General features: G+C 31.4%; 1 protein-coding gene across 1 annotated transcript in view; it reads right to left on the minus strand.

Annotated features, from left to right (window-relative positions):
* Positions 1 to 9,782, minus strand: part of LOC129966720 (acyl-CoA Delta12-desaturase-like) — a 30,614-nt gene extending 20,832 nt beyond the window's left edge. The window contains exon 1 of the mRNA XM_056081291.1: positions 9,584 to 9,782. Coding sequence (XP_055937266.1) covers positions 9,584 to 9,603 — 20 coding nt within the window. The 5' untranslated portion in view covers positions 9,604 to 9,782. The remainder of the gene's footprint in view (positions 1 to 9,583) is intronic.
* Positions 9,783 to 20,580: the final 10,798 nt, after the last annotated feature.

A 20,580-nucleotide genomic window follows, 5' to 3' on the forward strand; every position in this document is an offset into this window, starting at 1 on the left:
AGAGGTAATAAACAATCCTAAGGTGAGTGCTACAAAAATTGCTACATCTACTTCAAGAACAATTGGAAAGTGTGTTTCTGCAGAAACAATTCGAAGAGTAATCCAAAAAGCAAATTATAATGGTCGCGTAGCCAGAACAAAACCATTCATTTCCAAAGTAAATCAGGAGAGAAGAATTTCATTTGCTAAAAGTCATATTTCAAAGCCCCCTGACTTCTGGAATCAATAATATTCAGTGACGAAAGTCAGTTCAATGTTTTTGGTAGTGATGGTCGATGTTATGTTTGGAGAAAGCCCAATTCTGAACTTCTTCCTAAAAACACCAATCCTTCTGTCAAGCATGGAGGTAGTTCACTTCTTATATGGGGCTGTATGTCTGCAAAAGGAGTGGGAAATTTAGTTTTCATTGATGGAATGATGGACAAAATTAAATATTTGGATATGTTGAAGAACAATTTAAAACAAAGTGCCCAGAATTTGGGTTTAGGGTCAAGTTTTCTGCTTCAACAAAATAATGACCTAAAATATGCAGCTAAAATAGTTAAGTTATGGTTGTTGTATAATTATAAAATGCAATTGCACACCCCTCCTCAATCTCCAGATCACAATGTGATTGAAAATTTGTGCTCGCAATTAGTAAAATCAGTTCAAAAACACGATATTATGGGCAAGGAACACTTAAAAAGAGTATTAGAAGGAAAATGGTCGAAAATATCCGGCGAAACAACTCAAACACTTGTCAACTCAATGCCACGCCGTTTACAAAGCTGTTCTAAATGCAAAAGTATATGCAACAAAATATTAATTTATCTTTTTCTCTTTTTGTTGACAGATTTTGCTAGATGTATACTCAATTTTGTGACTTTGGAATTTGCAACTTTGACATAAAAATGACTGTAATAAAAATATTATTGATTCCTCCGTTTTGTTTTTTAGCCTAATACTTTTTCTAATATATATTTTGTCGTTCTTATAAATATTAGCCATAAATAGGAATGTTAAGATCAAAAAGAATAAAATTAAAGAAGAAAGAGGATAGTGTATACTCAATTTTGGGAGCCACTGTATATTGTACGTAGATTAATGAATAAAAACTACACTTTTTACGTACTAGCATGCATGGAACAATAAATAAATAATTAGAAGTTACTCATCTAAATAGATATTGAAACGACGAAAATAAACTATTCAAGAGGGAAGACAGATTACTTCTTTGAATGACATCTTTCCCAAATTACTTTTACAGAATCCAAAAGACTTACAGAAATGGAAATAGTGGCTACTTAACACAAATGCTTTTTCTTTATTTTTAGCACTAGTACAGCCACGGTCAGCTCGTTTGCACCCTCCGTGAACCAACAATTCTATCATCTCGCCTTGCCCAATTTTCTTTTACACTGAATGAATGATCATTTTAAGATTATTATTATAATAGATAATATTTAATAAAACCTTCATCACAAAGCACAACACATTGCCAAGAAGTCACAAAATGAAAGGGCGTGGACAATACTTCTCAACGGACCGCATCATTAGTTTCGATAAAGTTGGAGGTAGTTATCGATTACTTAAGATTTCAACTATTCATAAATATTTTCAACTAAGTGCATACCCTTGGAAATGAAATTTACTAGCAAAACAAATGAAAAATGCCACTTTCTTTCACAAAAATATAGTTTTTTTTGGGGGGGATAAATTGCACACAATGAGAACCCTCGCACTAAGTGCTTAATCCTAAAACACTTTTGTCTTATATAAAGTGATAATTGTACCTATATGAGGCATAATTTTTATATGACCTCATTCAAATACAAAATATAACCCAAAATAAGCTTTCATTGAAATGGAAGAAGAATTTGTTCCGTATAGCACAGCTGCTGAGAATGGTTATTTAGCATTTGAAGGCGCGCAGCTGGGGCATCTGCAGTTGGGTGACTTGTACACGATTCAACATCGCAGTGCAGATAAAAGAGAAAGAAATAATTAGCAATTTTTCTTATCAATTCCAGATCACCAAATAATACTATAAAATTTAAGCTGATCATCGATTTTGAATTCCTTTTACTATAATATTGAGTCTAAGATTTTATTGAGTAAAACTTTCACTGGAGCCTTCGAGATGTGATGTTATAACTTCAAGAATTCGAGTCCTTCCTTTTATGAAATGAAATATGTGAAAATAATTTAATAATGGACATCGCAATCATTGTAGTAAAAAAGCACATAGAATGATTATTAAAACAATTCATTTTTATATTGAATAATAAAGAAGTCAACTGAACTTAAATTAATTTTTTAAAAATTCATCACTTCAAAAGGAAATGAAGGCATTAAAATAAGAATATTATATTTTTTTGGAAAGTAAAAATAAGAATTCAGCTCTTTATTTCAATACAGGACAGTATTTAAGATTTTCCTATGGCTTATATTTTTACTTCTGCGTTGCAATTCAATGCGATTTGTAAAGGTAGTAAAGTCTTTTATTTAATGAATCATTGCAAAATAATATAAAGTAATTAAACACTGTATAATCGTTTTAGTAATTAAGAATTATCAAATCAAACCAATTTATAAAAAAAACTGAATTTTTTATTACAAAACTGAATGTAATGAATATATTTTGTAAAGCTCCATTTAGTAATATTAATATCTCGTTTTAATGTAACAAGAGGGTTATTTTGGTACGGACCACGCCATTTTTGTATTTATTTAAAGGAGGCTAAAAATCTCAAACTTCCCACTTTCGCTTTTCTACAATTTGAACTAATAACGAAATAGGAAGGAATAGGTCTCAGAAAGTAATGAAAATATGTGACTCTATACAAATTCTATGCAATTTCGTTATTCTAACAAAATCATCTTTTATCACAAGCTAATAATTTCTACGCTTAGCTTTTCTATCTTTATCGAAATTTGTTTTTCTTATTCAGTTTAGATAATAATAATTTTAAGCAACCTATTCATCTTTTCAACACTTTATCACTTATTTACTAACTGATGGGAATGTTCTCTGAATCAAATATTAAGATTCACGCACATCCTTCTTTGATATGATATATCCGGTCCTTGATTATTAATCAAAAAGTATCTTTTTAATGTTCATGTCTCGATTGTCAGTGTCAGAGACGGAAACAGCGTAGGGTAGTTAAAAAGTGGTATGGAATTTTGAAAATTTGCACTGAATTACCAAATGAGAGGTAAAAATCCTTATAATTTTTAAAAATTTGGAGAATGACAATATTTTTGTTAAAATATTGATACAGACTTTTTTTCTCGAACACAGTTCTTAATGATGCTGCCCATTGTAATGATGCTCTCTGTGATAACTAACAGATGAAAGGAAAAGAATTCATTTAGCAATTTTTGGAAGTTTGAGAATTTACATAATGTAAATAACTTTTATCTTCTTGATGATTCGCCATTTGGATTGGTTCATTTCTTTTTATTTCCTATCCTCTTCTGTAGGTAACGGTGAAGTTCGTCAACGCAGAAACAAGCGGGAATTCAAAAGGTACTTCCTAGCAGATGGAATACTGACGTCTTAAAAACGAGTGTCATTTAATAATTGTTAAACTAAATTCATTCAACTTTGAATGTTTAATTTTATCACCATTTAATGAATACACCTTTATGCATTGTCAATCTAAAATATAACAATATCATTTAAACTCTAAAACTTTACAGCTGTTTTTCCAAACATTTGGACTTACATCGGGTTAATCTAATTATATGGAAAGACAAATTAGCAATTGTAAATTCTAGCACAGTTTCACGGTGTCTCGCTGTATTTATCTGTTATCACCCAATGCTATATACATGGAGTGGTACACAATTTCTCTGTGTTCAGATTTTGCCCAAAACCTCAAAGAGATAAGTTGCAAAATTTCATCCGTTTAACTTAATGTGCTAAAATGTCATGCTTTTATGCACACAAGGAGATAAACAGATTTTGTCTATTAAATTCCATGAATGTTTTTACGAACTTAGGCTTCAACGTTCATTTTAATTTTGATATAGTATTTTTTTTTTTTTTTGACTCCTTCAAAATGCCTTCTCCATACATGAGAAAATAAAGTGTCAAACATGCTCAAATGGCGAATTTTTGAAGCATCATTTCGTATTTCGACTACGTTATCATATCTCAAATATATTAATCATTTGTAAGTAATCAAGAACTAAAATTTTATAATAAATTTACTAAGAAAAGTTTATAATCTTTGTTTCATTCTGGTTTCCCAATATGCTATGTAATATTCTTCAGGCAGTGTACATATAATTTACAGTTTAATTTATTTTTAGAGAACATATTCCCAGAATACAAGTGAAGCCGACCCGATGTTAAACAACTATCGAGTAAGTCGTTTTTCTTATATTTTACATTAAAAAAAACTACAATCTATTGAATTTTTTTTTAAGATTCAACGTTTGTGCGTATATTTAAAGAATAGTTTTGTCCACAGTAGAAATATGTTTTTATAAAGAAATTATTATTCTAAAGAATAAGAAGAAGGAAGTTTTAACTGGAACTACCATAGCATGATAAAATTTTAGCCTTGATTTATTTATCGTCTTCAAGCTTCGTTGTACTGGCCATTCCATACTGTCTGTGATGATTTTTGCATCATATAATTTACAAAAACAGTGCCAACATAAAAAAAAATATATCACATTGAGTGAATCGGTCATTTTAAAAAGGCCTATCACTTTTTGTTAATTTCTCAGCCTTTTTTACGTCTACTCAGACTTATTTCATTTTTTAAAAACACTTCCATTTGGATTTCATTCGTGCAATTATTTTGAAACAGCTCATTATATGTGCGCGTGCACACCTAAAAATAGAAATCAGCGAAAAACGAATAAATTCAAAGCAAACGTACATTGAAAATTGATTTTAAAACGTTTTGCCCAACCTTCTTTAAGAATTCAGTTAACATCATTCAGATTTACAGAGGAGCTGTTTCTTCAGAGCAGCAATGCTATTTTGAAATAAACGACAGTTTTGGATTCCATTTCATCAGCGAAGAATCAGAAACCAGTTGATCAACATCTTAGAGGAATAATTTTTATTATTGAAGAAACCAGAACATTTCTCCCCCCCCCCGACATTGAACAGAACTAGACTCAGACAGAAAAGAACTAGAAAACAACTCTGATTATCAAAAAGAACTTCCAATATCAGGAATCTTAATAAATACGAACGAGCCGGCTACAAAGACTTCTACAATGAAATAATAAATGAATGGCCAACCACTAAAATGGACGAAGCGCTTGAGCAACTAGGTTTCTTTTTCACTTATATTACCTGTTATATGCAATTCCGATAAAGCTCTGTAGTGATATCTCTATCATGTATCCATAAAAATACATGTCTTTGTAAATCAAAGTGGACATGGCCTTTCATCAAACAGGTTCATTTCGAAAACAGATCATATACAATGGAAATTTTTTTCCTTGGGAATCTGAAAGAATTATAAATAACAAGCATGTTTACATCATGTGTTATCTCCTATAAAAATGGAAAATTATTGATTTAACTTTTCTGGCAATATTATAGATGTAAATAGTTTTTTGATTCTCTTGTAAAATTTATAAAATCGATGACGACCCCTTTTCAAAATAACTTTCAAAAAATTCAGTTAAAGCAAAAATAAAAGTTCTTCTTTGTAGTTAAAAGAGCAATTTTTTTTATCATAGGGTTAAAAATGAAAAAAGCACGCAACTGAGAAATGCGCTGAAACAATTAAATTGATTTGAATTTATTTCAACAAGAAAATTATTTTACAAATGACATCACTAAAATGCTAACACTTTGAATTTTAAAGTGGTATAAAAATAGGTTTTGCTTAATAATATGCTCCACAGTTATTGGGGAAAATATAAACATTCCAATTAACTTTTTGGCAGTTAAAAATCCATTTAAAATTTAAAAACTTCTTTCTTAGTGAGCGCCTACTCCTCAAAAAACAATTATGAACTTAATTTAATGTCTTGACCTGATGATCTGCCTTGAAAAGCGTTTCAGAAGATTTTTGTGTCACGTTGTTTATAGAAAATATGTCAGCCTTAAATATGATTTTAAAATAATTTATTATGTTATCATGTATCAGATCGGTTGAAACAATAGGTGTAGGCTGAACAGTAGAATGATCGGTAAAGATCTCATATCTTCAGCGATGGATTTAGACATTAAACCCTATTTAGGGTTGCAAAATGGACAATTTTTAATTGCATATATAATTACGTGTCTAATTTCTGACAATAGATTAGACTGTTGTCCTGAAATTCAAACTGTTTTCTTTGTTCATCAACTATTTCCAATGCTCAAAGCTAAAGAATTCCATTTGATATTTGTGCACTTAACAAGATATTTAAAAAATAAAGTTTAATACAGCGAAATTTAAAAGACGGATAAACCAGACATTTACGTTTTTAATAGCACTATGATGCCATGGGATGGATCATCAATATAAAGATTCGTAAATAAATAAACATTAAAGTAGTAACATCCTGAAAATACTGGAATGGCGAAATTCAATTTACAATATGGAATAGAACAGTTTTCGAGCAAAAGTAAATGAACCCTATACCCATAAAAAATTTGAAACGCTTGGGATTTCTACTCCTGCATAGAATTATGAAATTTGTTTGTTTGTAATTATGAGTTAAAATTAATTTATCTACAGACATTACATCATACAAAAATAATAGGGTTATCTACATGCCTCTCATCTGTTCCATGAATTTTCAGATGTATTAATGTAATTACACATACCATTAACAGAAGGAGCCATCTGTAGATAATGCAGAAAACACCATAGTTAAGGGATTAAAGAAAGAACCTACTAGATATCCAGTCTATAATATAATAGTCCATCCTCCGCTTGTAGAGCGGAGTTAAAAGCATATCTTCACTTTATTTGTATGCATCCTTATCGGATGCTCAAATACAAACTTGTTTTGGCGTCAAGTAATTCAGACAGGATTTTTTTAAAAAAATTTTAAATTGTAGGTGATTTATAGGTGAGTAAATAAATCTAAGCCTGAAAAAAATTCATTATGCGATTGTAAACTTCACATTTTATTTCCTTTTTATAAAAATGGAAAATAGCAATTCAAGGAGCTGATTTTTGTAATTTTTATTATTTTATATTCACGCTGATACGCTCACTATATTCTTACTTCAGTTGGTGCTTATTGCTTATATTTGTTTTCAATGCTTTTTTTTTCTTGGCCATTGTCCTGGCTTAGTGGTAGCTCGTCTTCCCCGAGCCCTGGGTTCGAGTCCTGGTTCGGGCTTCTTTGTTTTTTACCTCGTGTTCTATTTGTGAGGTGTGTGAAAGAGTCCGCCTGTAAAAAGGGATTGTGCAAGTGAATGTCATCTTCATATGAGCTAGAAGTCAAACTTCTGCCCTCGGGTGCTCAGGGGCCTTTACCGTCAGAAACTACTGCACTATCCCGGCTTAATCGCTGCCTTCTTCAGCGGGCTTGTCTATGGCAAGTGCCATAGGTAACAACAGCAACAATGCTTTTTTTTAAAATTTGTAATAGGCATTACATTTCTTAGAAGAAGAAGAAAGAAATATTTTGAAAACGAAACGAAATAGTTTCGGAATCGCAACTAAAACTTATTTCTTATTCAAACTAAAACCAAAAAAGGAACAGGAAAAATATCATAGTATTTAGAGAGCGCAAATGCAGCTACTTCTAAAACACAGATGAATTGAGACAAAAGTAATAAAAAAAATAAAAGTAATAAAAAAGTGATAAAAAGTAAAAAAGTAATAAATTTTTTTATTTGGTTTAATTTGATTTTCTTATAAACTTTATTTTTATTACTTTTGTTATATATATATATAAATTTGTGTGTGTGTTACGGTAAATGTAATAAATCCAGTGACGATATATATTTGATTAATTCCGATGATGATGTATATACTTGATTAATTCAACATTGGTAATTTTATGAAATAATTTGAGATTATCGGATCTGAGATACTGTAGCAGGATAACAATCCATTTAGACAGAGCATATCTTGTAGTTTGGACATAACTATTTTCAAGCAGATGCTTGACATTAATAAATATTGCTATGAAAGATGAATATATTAAAACTGACAGGAAATTATTAAATATATATGACAGATTTATAATTCATGGAATTTGTATTTATTATAAATTTATTTAATCGGAAAATAAGCAACAACATTTTTTAAAATAGGTCTGCCTATGCCCCCCCCCCTTCTATTTAGCTGTCCATTTCTGCACAACAGAGTGGTGGTAGGATGACCGACTGTAATTAGTGCCCAACATGCTATCTAGTGGCTCTAGATAGCTGCCTAGTTGACTAGTTAGAAATTCGCCACTATCTACAATGAATCATAAATCTCAGACCTTCTAACTTCTTGATACTGTTTTCGGAACGAGCAACCTTCGGTTAAATTTCAACTTCCTGTGCAGATAAGTGCAAAAAAACTAAGCAAATGTATTTGAGAAAGGCGAGACTCGCTTTGAAAAAAAACCATGACATTGACTTTTATATTCTTTCAACAAATATAACATTTCCTACTCATGCAACCACTTAAACCCCGAAATTGACAAATGTCAACGAGTAGAGGTATATTTAATGGTTTCTACTTATTTTAACATTCAGTGACTAAAGACGTTTTCAGAGAAAAGGGTCTTTCCCATGCTTCGGAATAAGATTCTGGATAAAACAAAGTGAATTAGAACAGTTTTAAGAACAAAGTTTATTGATTCTAGAAAAAGTTTCAGAATAACATATACAAACAAAATTTAGAAATAAAATAAAAATGGATGTATAAAGGATATTTGCCCTTTTTGTTATAAGTGAAGAAAATGCAACGCCTGAAATTGATTATGTTGCGCATGTGAGTGAAAAAAGTTGTCAAGTTTCATTATGTCTTTAATTTGAAAGGTGATATTAATGGTCAAATAGTTATTTAATTTCATGGCAAAAGCTAAGAGTTACTGAGCTTATTTATATGTTACACCACTTTTTTGAGTTGTGGCTATAACTTTATGATTATTTAAATTGCGTAATCGTCATGAAGTGTTTCCCAGCACTTCAGAAGATGTTTCCCATTTGCATCTTCTATCTATGTTGATCATACTTTATGGGCAAAAAAATGTGGCTAAGTTTTTATATCGATTGTTTAAAGCAAAGTACAATACGCTGGGTTACTAAAAAAAAACCAAGCAAAGCGATTCGTACCGGTCGTTAGAGTAAAATTTACACAGACACCATGTTTACATTCTATTAAGATGCCCACAAAATTATTCATGCAAAATGGGATGTGAAATATAAAAATTCAGATAAGATACTGAAGAAATATTTTTTTAAAATTTGAACATAAAATTCAAGGACATTATATTCAAATTTTGTAGAATGCAATTGTAACTGCAAAATCTATACGCATGAAAAAAGCTATTGCTGAAACAAAAGAGCCAATAATACATTAGAAACAGCAGTAAGAAACACCGGAAAAAATATAAAAATTAAAGAAAACTTTTTTTTACATAAACCATCAATCATGTTGATGTTAAGTGAGTTCAGTCTACTTACTTGGCACCGTTCTGAGTCATGATCTTGGGTATAGATAGCTTCGTTTTCCCCGTCCCCGTCTCCTTCAATGAAAATTTGGTGATTTTCGAATAAGCCACTTTAATTTATATAGATACGTTATTTAAGACTAAAATTTATTAATTAAAGTAACATTAAGTGAAAATACATTGGTAAAAAGGCAAAGGAGAGACACAAGAATTCGAAGTTCGAATTTGAATAAAGATTTGATTTCACTGTTTCTGATAGCTCGGAGCTCTATTTCGGAGTAAATACTTTGAGCCTAAGGGTAATCATGTGCCTTCCGCGATTCATCATGATCACTTAATGCACGCTGAAGAAAAGGAAGGACTGAAATCAGGATAAAGTATTGCAGCTGTTACAAACATGTCGTCAGCGGAGGTTGGAGGGATCGTAAAGATTTGTGCGCAGACATTGCTCTAAACTGGGTTGGATTTGTGACTAGGTTGGATTTAAGATCATTAGAATAAATGTATTGAACAGCTGGCCGGGAGAGATTTAAGTTAAGAGAAATTTAAAAGCGGGTGGAGCATGTCGTGGACTTTTCACCTTGAGACTGAAATACTGTCTAGGTGGTGGTATCTGGCACCATAATGGTGAGTAATGGTGAGGAGGTATGTTGTTGCTAGGGGTTGCAATACCGGGATACCAAATACCGGTATTTTGAGCCATTTGTACAATTTTTAATACCAGTATTCCCAAGTTTAAATACCGTTTTTTCGGTATTTACTAGAAATTTTTAAAATTGTCTCCACTATATGTTCAGGGATCGCGAACATAGCAAAATAGTATACGTTTTTGTTTTTATGTCTCCCTAACGGGTGAAATTAATTAGCTAATGAATGGCTTAATTAATTGCTTAAATCTAAATTAGCGAAACATGGATTATCCCTGAAAGAAGATATTGTATCTATAACGACTGATGGAGCAACATTTATGAAAAAAGTTGGAAAGTTGATTGGTGTAAATCAGCAATTGTGCTATGCACATGGAATTCAATTAGGAGTAATAGATGTATTATATCAAAAAATAAAGAACAGAAGAACCCAAACACTGTGGATATAGAAACTTCGGATTCCAACTTTGAAGAGAGTAAGAGTGATATTGACAATGAAGATAATGACAATGTAATTGTTGAAGAAGATATTGCTAATGAGGTTGAAATATGAACCCAGCAAGAATTTCTTCCTATAATTTATAAAGTTCGAAAATTTTTAAAGATATTTAAACGTTCACCTATAAAAATTGATATATTACTAAAATATATACTAGCTGTAAATAAAACCGAATATATGTTAATATTAGATTCTAAAACACGTTGGAACAGTTTACTCCTAATGATGGAACAATTTTTGAAACTGAAAAATCCTATCCAAAACGCAATAATCGACTTAAACTTGCAAATTAATTTTTCAGATAGTGAATTCGACTTAATATCCAGAACTGTATCAGCTCTACTTCCAATAAAACTGACTATTGAGGCATTATGTCGGAGAGATTCTAATTTATTAACAGCTAATGCAACAATAAATTTTATGATGCAGTCACTGAAAGAACAGCGCACATCACTATCTGAAGAATTATATATTACATTGAAAAATTGCACAGAAGAAAGGCATACCGAAATAGAAAATGTCTTATGGTATTTACATAATTATAATGATTTTAAAAATGAAAATGAAAAAGAAGAAAAGAAAATAACCAATTCAAATCTGATTAAGTTTAGAGTAAATTTCCTTAAAATTTTTTACCCACAAACCTATCCACATTCTAAAGAATTCGTTTCAGTTATCGAAGATTATGATGACACTAATGTCGATAGTGAAAAGGAATTGTCTCTTGAACAAAAATTAGAATTAGAGATAAATAAAAAAAATTTCAACGAACCAAAATACAATACAGAAATCAGCTATATCCACCAAAACCATCCGACGAGAAATCGATTTATTTGATGAGGAATTTAGAGGTAAATACTTGGAAAAAGCATATCGCGCATTGCTAACAGTACCACTTACTAGCGTAGATGCCGAAAGACCGTTTTCGACAGCTGGTAATTTTTACACAAAATTACTTTTCAGGCTTAATGTTAGTACAATTAATGCATCATGTTTTTTAAGATCACATTTCAAAAATTTGTAATGGCACCACAGACTGAATAGTGATATTTACACTTTTTTTGTGATTTAAATAAATAAGAGGTTCCTTTACTTTTTTGTGACTCTTTATATACTGTTATAATTTATAAATTACGAATTATTTTTTGTGATATTTACACTTTCTAATAAAACTGGCAAATAAAACAAAGAAACACCTGTGTTTTCTTTCTTTTTCTAAAATTTCTAATATCGGTATTAAAACCGGTATCCCGGTATTAAGATCTAAAAAATACCGAATACCGGTATTGAAATTTTGGTCCGATATTGCAATCCCTAGTTGTTGCATAATGGAAAGAAATCTATCCACTCATAAGAAAAATATTGAATTTCGTCAAGATTGAAGTAATGGTATTGGGATGGAAAAAAACCTGTTGTTCTATAAAGTACAGGATTCATATTTCATCCAGTAAATCGCTTATCTGCTCTTCAGGTAAGATGCGTAGAAAAGGCTTAACATGCTTTCATCATCCTCTCAAATCATGTCTAAAGTCCATAAAGACCATCATGTCTAAAATTCGAGAAATTTCTCGTGCACTAGATGTTCCCAAAGCACTTTTTGACGCTTTGTGCAATGCGGCACACATCGTCCCATAACCATCAAGCAATTGCTCACCTTCCGCTGCCACATTTCATGTCGAATGACCCCATTTCTTCGAATTTACACTCATGTCCATGAATTAAGGATAATTCAGAGTCATGTAGAAATCGAACTCTAAAATACATATATACCCGTAACATATATACTACACACATCTTCAAAATTCATATGCAAATTGCAGAAAGCCACCATATGGCACCGATAGTACGTCACAATGACGAGAGTGTAGGAGAGTAATGTATAAGGAATACGGGTAAAGAAGTAAAATTGTTCGCAAGCGCTTTATAAGCCTTTCAGTGCAATAACCGCATAGTTATGACACAAAGAACGCATTTGGATGAATTTTTACTTGGTAGAATTATCGGGCGTCTGGAATGTGGACGTACTCAGCTGGGAGTATCCGAGGAACTTGGAATCTCCCAGAGTGTCATCTCCAGACTTTGGCAACGATTCCAAGATGATGGTAATTTGAGTAGACGTTACAACACAAGTCGTTCCCGAGTTACAATGCCGAATGAGGACCGGTATTTGGCAGTTACTGCCAAAAGAAACAGACGGAGCACAGCATCAGACCTGTCTCGTCAGCTCTCTTCAGCCACTGGTACGACAGTTTCAAGACAGACCGTGTACAGACGCTTAGGACAGATTGGTCTATATGCTCGTAGGCCTGTGAGATGTGTTCCACTTACTGCTACTCACTGCCGCCTGCGGTATGCCTGGAGTAGAGAGCATACATTGTGGACATCGCAACAGTGGGCTTGTGTGATGTTTTCCGAAGAGTCAGGTTTAGCTTGCAGTCTGATTCTCGCCGGACTTTCATATGGGGAGCGCCAGGTACCCGTTACCACCAAGAGAACATCATTGAACGACACCGTTACGGTGGTGCAGGATTGCTCGTTTGGGGAGGAATCATTCTGGGTTCAAGAACTGACTTGTATGTTCAAATTGGAACCATGACAGGCCAAATCCATTGGGACGTCATTTCGGAATATCATATATGTTTGTTGAGCCATGGGCGCAGAATTCGCGTTTATGATTGGCAACGCCCTTCCTCACCGTGTAAACATCGTAAAAGAATGTCTTCGATCGGAGGATATCACCGGTATGGATTGGCCAGCATTCTCATAGGACTTGAATCCAGTACAGCATGTGTGGGACATGCTTGGCCGACGAGTTGGACGAGTCAACCACGTCCTACATGTCTACCGGAACTTCGGAGAGCATTGCTTGATGAGTGGTGTAATATTCCCCAAGATCAGATCGATAATTTGATACTCAGCATGCCTAGGTATTGCATCGTCTGGGAGACATACTATGTATTAACCGTCATACCAACCATGTAATATTGGTTTTTGTAAATAGTTTTTTTTTGTAATTTACACCAGGGAGCAGAAAATCGCAATTTTTATTAATGATATCAAACATATAGCATCTTTTTTTTTTCGTCTTTATCTTTTGTTCAATAAATAGACTTTACAAATAAGTCACATTTGTTTTGCTTCTGACTCTTTCGTTTCCTGAACTTGCATTATCCTTAATTTATGGACATGAGTGTATTAATTTTCTTCAGACTGAATACAGTCATCGAATCAGGTCGTTTCTTAAACCCTTTAATGTCCGAAATTTCTTTAAGGAAATTGCTCCACATTCACTGTTCTTGTGAAAATGTTTCACATAAAACAGTACTTGTAGTCACAAAATCATATATCAAATTTGATGTATGCATTTTTGAGTTACATCGTTTACATGTTTCTAAAAGTAGACACGGCCACACCCTTTTTAGATTTGGCTAAAGCTTTGATTCATATCTACCCTATAGATATTAATTAAACATGTGAACCGAATTTTATGTATTTAACTCTCTTCGTTTCGTTGTTATTGTATAGATTTATATTCGAACTAGATAGATAAATTTTCTAAAAATGGATTCTGCTCAAAATTTTATAGAAGTCTAAAATTTTGTAGCGATGACCGTAAGTCAAATTTTATCCATCTAGATGAAAAAGTATTTAAATTGTCTTTGTCACAGACAGACAGACAGAGGGACAGACCTACATCTCAGAAGGGCGTTTTTCGAAGGCAGTGAAGTCTAAAATTTGGATATTCGTGAAAATATTGAATTCGAATTTTTGAATTTTTTTGACGACAGCAACAGATGAAAGTAAAACTCAAACTACAAAATGTGGTATGACAACAACTTTAGCAAAGGTAAGTGTGGTAGATATGACTGAACAATGAAAAAAGTTTAATTTTAGACGAAAATAAATTATTATAAAATTAACTTTGAAAAATGGATTAAAAGCAAAAAATAATTCTATAAAAATTAAATTAGCATTATTAAAAAGCGAATTTTTCGAATTTTAAGATGGTATAAAAATAATTTTTGTGCCGTGATACATTTTGAAGTTTTGGTGGAAAACCTTAAATGCCTTTTACCCGTTTTAGGTGGGTGTAGAAACTTGCAAACAGCTTAGTTTATCTTTCTAGGTGCTAAGAAGCATATTGCCAAATTTCATTCGAATCCCTCAAGGGCGTAAAATTGCACAACGTTATAAAAAAAAAATCCGTACAAACAAAGAAACAAATATTGTAAAGATGATCGAGAATTCTTTATAGAGGTTCGAGAATTGATTATATAGATGACTGAGAATCCTTTGGCAATATTATGTGAAAGACTATTATGGTATATTATGAAGAGTATTATGAAGTATGGTTTAACAAAGTTTTATTTCAAAGCACTGCTATTCCTCAGAATCCCATGCTTGGTCTAATGTTAATTTAATATGAAAATTTCAAAAAATAGCCAATTACTATTTTCAATATTAAGTTCTTTAGATTTCTTTTCTTGTGGGTTATGGAAAGGTTATGTGTATCAGATACTTTGCTGTAATTTGTAGGACTTATAGCAGCGTATCACAGTTGGCATGCAATCTACAACTTTTCGAGCACTTGCGAATGAGCAGTCTAAAATTGAGTATCGTTTGGCTATGCTTTGCTTAATAAAATCTGAAATTTTAGTAGTTCTGTCGTCAGTAAATAAAGGTATTTTGTTTCTATAATTAGTTTTTTTTTAAATTTTATTTTTGTTTTATACGATGTTACAATCATTTCAAGATTTCTCCAACACCCTTTTTACCTTTTCGAATGCGAAGTACAGAGAAAGTATTGTAATCATTTTAGACCTCCTGAGTTCGAAAAATAATCTTCGGGAATGTCTGTTTATCTATGACAAAGATTACTCAAAACTAACTGCTTTGAGCTAGATAGATGAAATTCGGTATATGATATTCAAATCAAATTTGTAGAATTGTGTCAAAATTTGAGCTAAATATATTCAAAGAATGTCTATCTTTCCAGCTGTTTGATTCAAAGTTATGATAACTACAAAATCAAGAAATCTATATGAATAAAATAAATATCTATCAATTTTTGAGTCAAATTGAACTAGGAGCTGAACGTCTTTCGCACTATACATTCAGAAGCACGCAAAGGCAATAACTCAAGTTGAAAAAAGACGTATTCAATCGATTGGGGAAAACGTGTCTAAAACATAAATGACTTTTTACGATATTATTAACCGGCTACCAAGAATTAATCGCGAAAAAACTGGACAGTAATTACAAGACAGATTTATTAAGTTATATATATATATTTGTCTCCAAAATTCTGCTAAAATTAAAAGTAAGCTCTTTCAAATTCAAAGGTTCCCTTTTCTAACAAAAATAGATCGCGAAGCCTCAAATGGAGTTTTGCAAGTTCATAATGCCTTACATTTAATATCAAAGTATAGATGCTTATGAAATAGTTAAAAAGACAAAACGTATTTTCCAGTGAAATTTGGAAGAATTATATGACTTTAAAGTGCGAAGGCAGTTTTTAGTCCAAAGAATCAACTGATAATAGTTTGGAGGTGAAGGGAAGAAAACTGTTTATATTAACATTTCAAATTTTGAAGATTGCATTCTTCAAAATTGTCGTTGTGCATTCTTTTGTGTACTTTATAATAATTTTGAAGAAGATTTTCTTATTAATGGGCTTACTTCCAATATTTTAGTTGTCCCAGGTCCCTGCGCTACGTTACGGATTTCTTTGATGAAGTGAGGGAGATGCTGACTAATCACAAAAAGAAAATTATTGTTTACATTAAGGAGCTAAGACGAATGGAGTGGAGAAACGAAGGTATGTGAAAGCCGGTGAACTGACAAAACAAGCTGTAAATAAACACACACACGCGCGCGTGCACACACACACACACACACACACACACACACACACACACACACACACACACACACACACACACACACACACACACACACACACACACACACACACACACACACACACACAGATTAATATTTATTTCCATTATCTGAAAACCAAATTAGGAGAGAGCTGCGGAACAACAGTAAGGAAGGTGAAGTAATTCTCCTAAAGGCAGAATAATTTGGAAGTATTTTATTAAAATGGATTCAAAAAGCAAAGAAATTACTTCCACTTAAAGAAAGCTTCGCAGGACATGACATTCTTAAAACCTTTCAAAAGAATGGAAAAAGTTGTTGTTGGGAAATTTTCAGCAAACTTATTCACTTCCTTATAGAATATGAACTCTGGACAACCAAAAGAAAAAAATTAAAATTTAATCTTAATTCTCTGTTTATTTTTCTCAATAAGATATCTTTGCAAGCTTCTGTAAAAAAAAAGCTTTATTTACTAATTGATTATGTTATTTCTTTTCTATTATTTTAGTTCATTTTATTTATTGTTTCATTTTATTTATTCTAATATTTTACTTTACTTATTATTTAATTAAAATTAATTAATTTACCTACTTATTATTTAATTTTATTGACTTATTCTATCATTTTACTTTATTTTTTTATTTATTTTATTCCTAAATATAAGCTATTGATTTGTTCATTATTTAAAATTATCAAACATAACTCAAATGTCAGTAGACGAAAAAAAATAAATAAATAAAATAAAATAAAAAAAACAAGGAAATTTGCTTTTAAAATTTAATTTGGATCGGAGATGCCTTTTATAAAAAAAAATATTTCAATAACTTCGTGCGATGTTCTCTTTTAACAATAAAATTGCAAAATATGTAAAAAAAAAAAAAAAAAAAAAAATACTCTACGCCTGGCTGAACAGACACTTCTTCTCACTTCATCACCGATTAAACTGTCAAACTTAACTCTCGTCTCCCGAATCGCCTCCCTATTCTGCGAAGGTTTATCAATGACGTCATTCCTAGATTTAATGTTTGATATAACAGCATTCTTCTCTGTCAGGAAATTTGGAGTTCTCTCATGAAGCTACTTATGGTTAAGCAATTGACGCGCACTTTATTTAAAAGTTGCTCTCAAATACAATAAATTGCATTATCTTTTGAAATCGTTTTTTAATATCAAAGGAAATGAAACAATATTTACTTTCTTGATATTAAAGTATTAATCGTAAATGAATTCATTTGCCTGTTGTAACTTCTCTGTTTCCATAAAAATTGACAATGACAGCCGACAGTTCTTGCACGAATATAGAAATTGCTCTTATAACAAAAGATAGTTACAGCATCAGTAGTTCAATTATGAATTTGTTATAGAAAGGAGCGAGCTCAATAATATCGAAACAAAAGTTTCCAATAACTCAAAAAAACTGCCAATGAAATAAATAGCTCGTGATAGCAGAAAAGCATTTTTTAATATTCACTTTATGATCAAAAATATTCGAATACTTTCGAATTGACACATTTTTCTAGATTTTCCCCCAAAAATGAGACGATTTGTCTTTAAACTTCAACCATTTTAAAATTTATACTCATGTTTTACTGTGATTATTCAGGCATGAGAGTATTTAAGGGACTGACTAGAAAATAACAAAATAGGAAATGATTTTACAATCCTCCGTTTGACGAAATACAATTAATGATTCGAAAATTTCAACAATAATTATAACGGGTACATGCAATCTCGTAAAAACAGCACGTTTATTCGAGAAAATGTGCGTATATATAAAACTCTAAAGTAAGTGGCACAGAAATCGTTCTTATGACTTTTTACGGAATGTCAGCAATGACATATGGATGTCCGAAAGTTTCAGCAGACTGCTTTATTCAGCGTTTTTATAGCTGCACTTCATTTAACACTTTGCCAATGAAGTAAAATGATTATATTATAAATGCTGCTTGCCATCTCAAACACTTCATTCAGTTAGAAGATATAAAAGAAATCAAGAGATAAGCATTCATCGGAAAGTTTAATAACTGTGTGTGAAAAATAGGTTTAACTATCATTGTGGATTCTCGGTATGACTTACCTACGGAAATGGAAGACTTCCAAAACGTTTAATTACCGAAAAAAGTTTTATTTTGTTATTGATATTGATTTCATTCATTTCTGTACAGTTTTTTTCTTCTCTTTAATAAATTTAATCTCTTTAATGACTTTTAATAAATTCTTCAAGTTTTATTTACACTGTCACGATGCTTTTAATGTTAGATTTGGTTTTAAAAAGCGTTTTAAGAGTATTGCTCACTTTGGTCGTCTTTTTTAATGGTATGAAATTCAAGCTCAGCAATCAAAATACTCAATCGCGTGCTTTTGCCAATGTTAAAATTGGGATTTAATAAAATCGTTTTTTTATCATTAATTTTGAGATAGAATTTTTCGCTTCCGCTTATATTTCACAATGCATACACTTTTGATATATGCCCACAGTAACTTATTGCGGAATGATTCAGTTAAAGTCATATCAAACAAACTGAAATTTAAAAAAAAAAAATGTATTTTATAATAATCGTTTAATAGCCTAAAAAAGTCAGTCAGGTGAGCAACCTAGTCGCCAAAGGCGGCTATTATAAAGAAAGCATAAAGATTCTTGTTTTATTTTTAAATACGAAATTTTTCCGTAAGTTTTTTTATATATGAAATCCGTCATTTGCAACCAAATAATACAAAACTTATTAGAGATTGTATTTACATTTAAATGGAATTTTAGATATATTCTGGAAAACAGGACATTATTATTAAATGAAACTGTATGCACTAAATATATTTGCTCTATTATTATATAAAATTATATATAAGGCAAACTATATTGATTGCAGTTGAATGCAATTAAGATTCAGAACGATATCGATATTGCTAAATTTCAATTGCTCTATAGTTTTTAGTTTCAGTTATATTAAATTACTGTCTTAAAAGCAACATTATGATTATTTTGGGATGGATTTCGTAATTTTGAACCGCAGGTAGATGACGAGGGTGATATCTGAGCTGATGCACCTTCTCCAATGAATTGATTTTTAAGCGAAATTAAAATGGAGGCTGTTTTCTAAAAGTATGTTATTTAAAGCTTGAATCTTAGAATAGTTATATCTCATCTATTATATAAATAGCATTAGACCTCTAATAAGATCATGTAACTTAATTTACAATATATTTAAAAGTCTCCAGATAATTTTATGCTTTGTTTACCTTGCAGATGTATGAATTACTTAAATGATGTGTAGCCACATTCTGCTGTAATGGCTACTACTTTATTAGATAATCTACTTGAATTGCTAAACTACCCATTATAGATCGGTCGATGAACTAAAAAAATAGTTCAATCTGTAACTCAACAAATAATTCGTTTTCAAATGTTATAAGCGCCATTGCTTTGTACAGGGCACCCAAGACAATCCAATCTAATTTCGACAAATAAGTTCTCCATTTTGACATTAATTCTAATTTCTCCATTTTAGTTAGCATTTGCTGAACTTCATTTTGGTGAACAAAGTTAATGGCACATCAGTTAGGTTTAAGTAGTCAATTTCTTCACACACAGCAAGAGAGAGAGAGAGCGGTAGAAACACAAAATAACTTTAAAGATATAAAATAAATAAAGACAGCCATAAAAATTAAATTCTAATTTGATTACCGAGTTCAGCCAAATTGTATTTTTTCCTGCAAAAAACAAAAAATGCATAACAGCAATTTAATTGGCTTGAGTTCATTTGATTATCCAAAACATGCCTGTAAGTTTGCACCTGGAAATGTTGCCGGATAATATGAGATGGAAGTTTTACACCGACAATTACAATGACATGAAAGAAGAAGTGTTATCTAAGAAGGTGTAAGTGTCAAAGATCTATAAAATGAGCTATAAAACTTAATAAATGAGATGGAGTAAATTTAAATAAGTGAAAAGTTTTATAGAAGGTAATGTTTAAAAAATGGCAA

Source organism: Argiope bruennichi, chromosome 1 (genome assembly GCF_947563725.1).
Source record: "Argiope bruennichi chromosome 1, qqArgBrue1.1, whole genome shotgun sequence".
Taxonomy (NCBI): domain Eukaryota; kingdom Metazoa; phylum Arthropoda; class Arachnida; order Araneae; family Araneidae; genus Argiope; species Argiope bruennichi.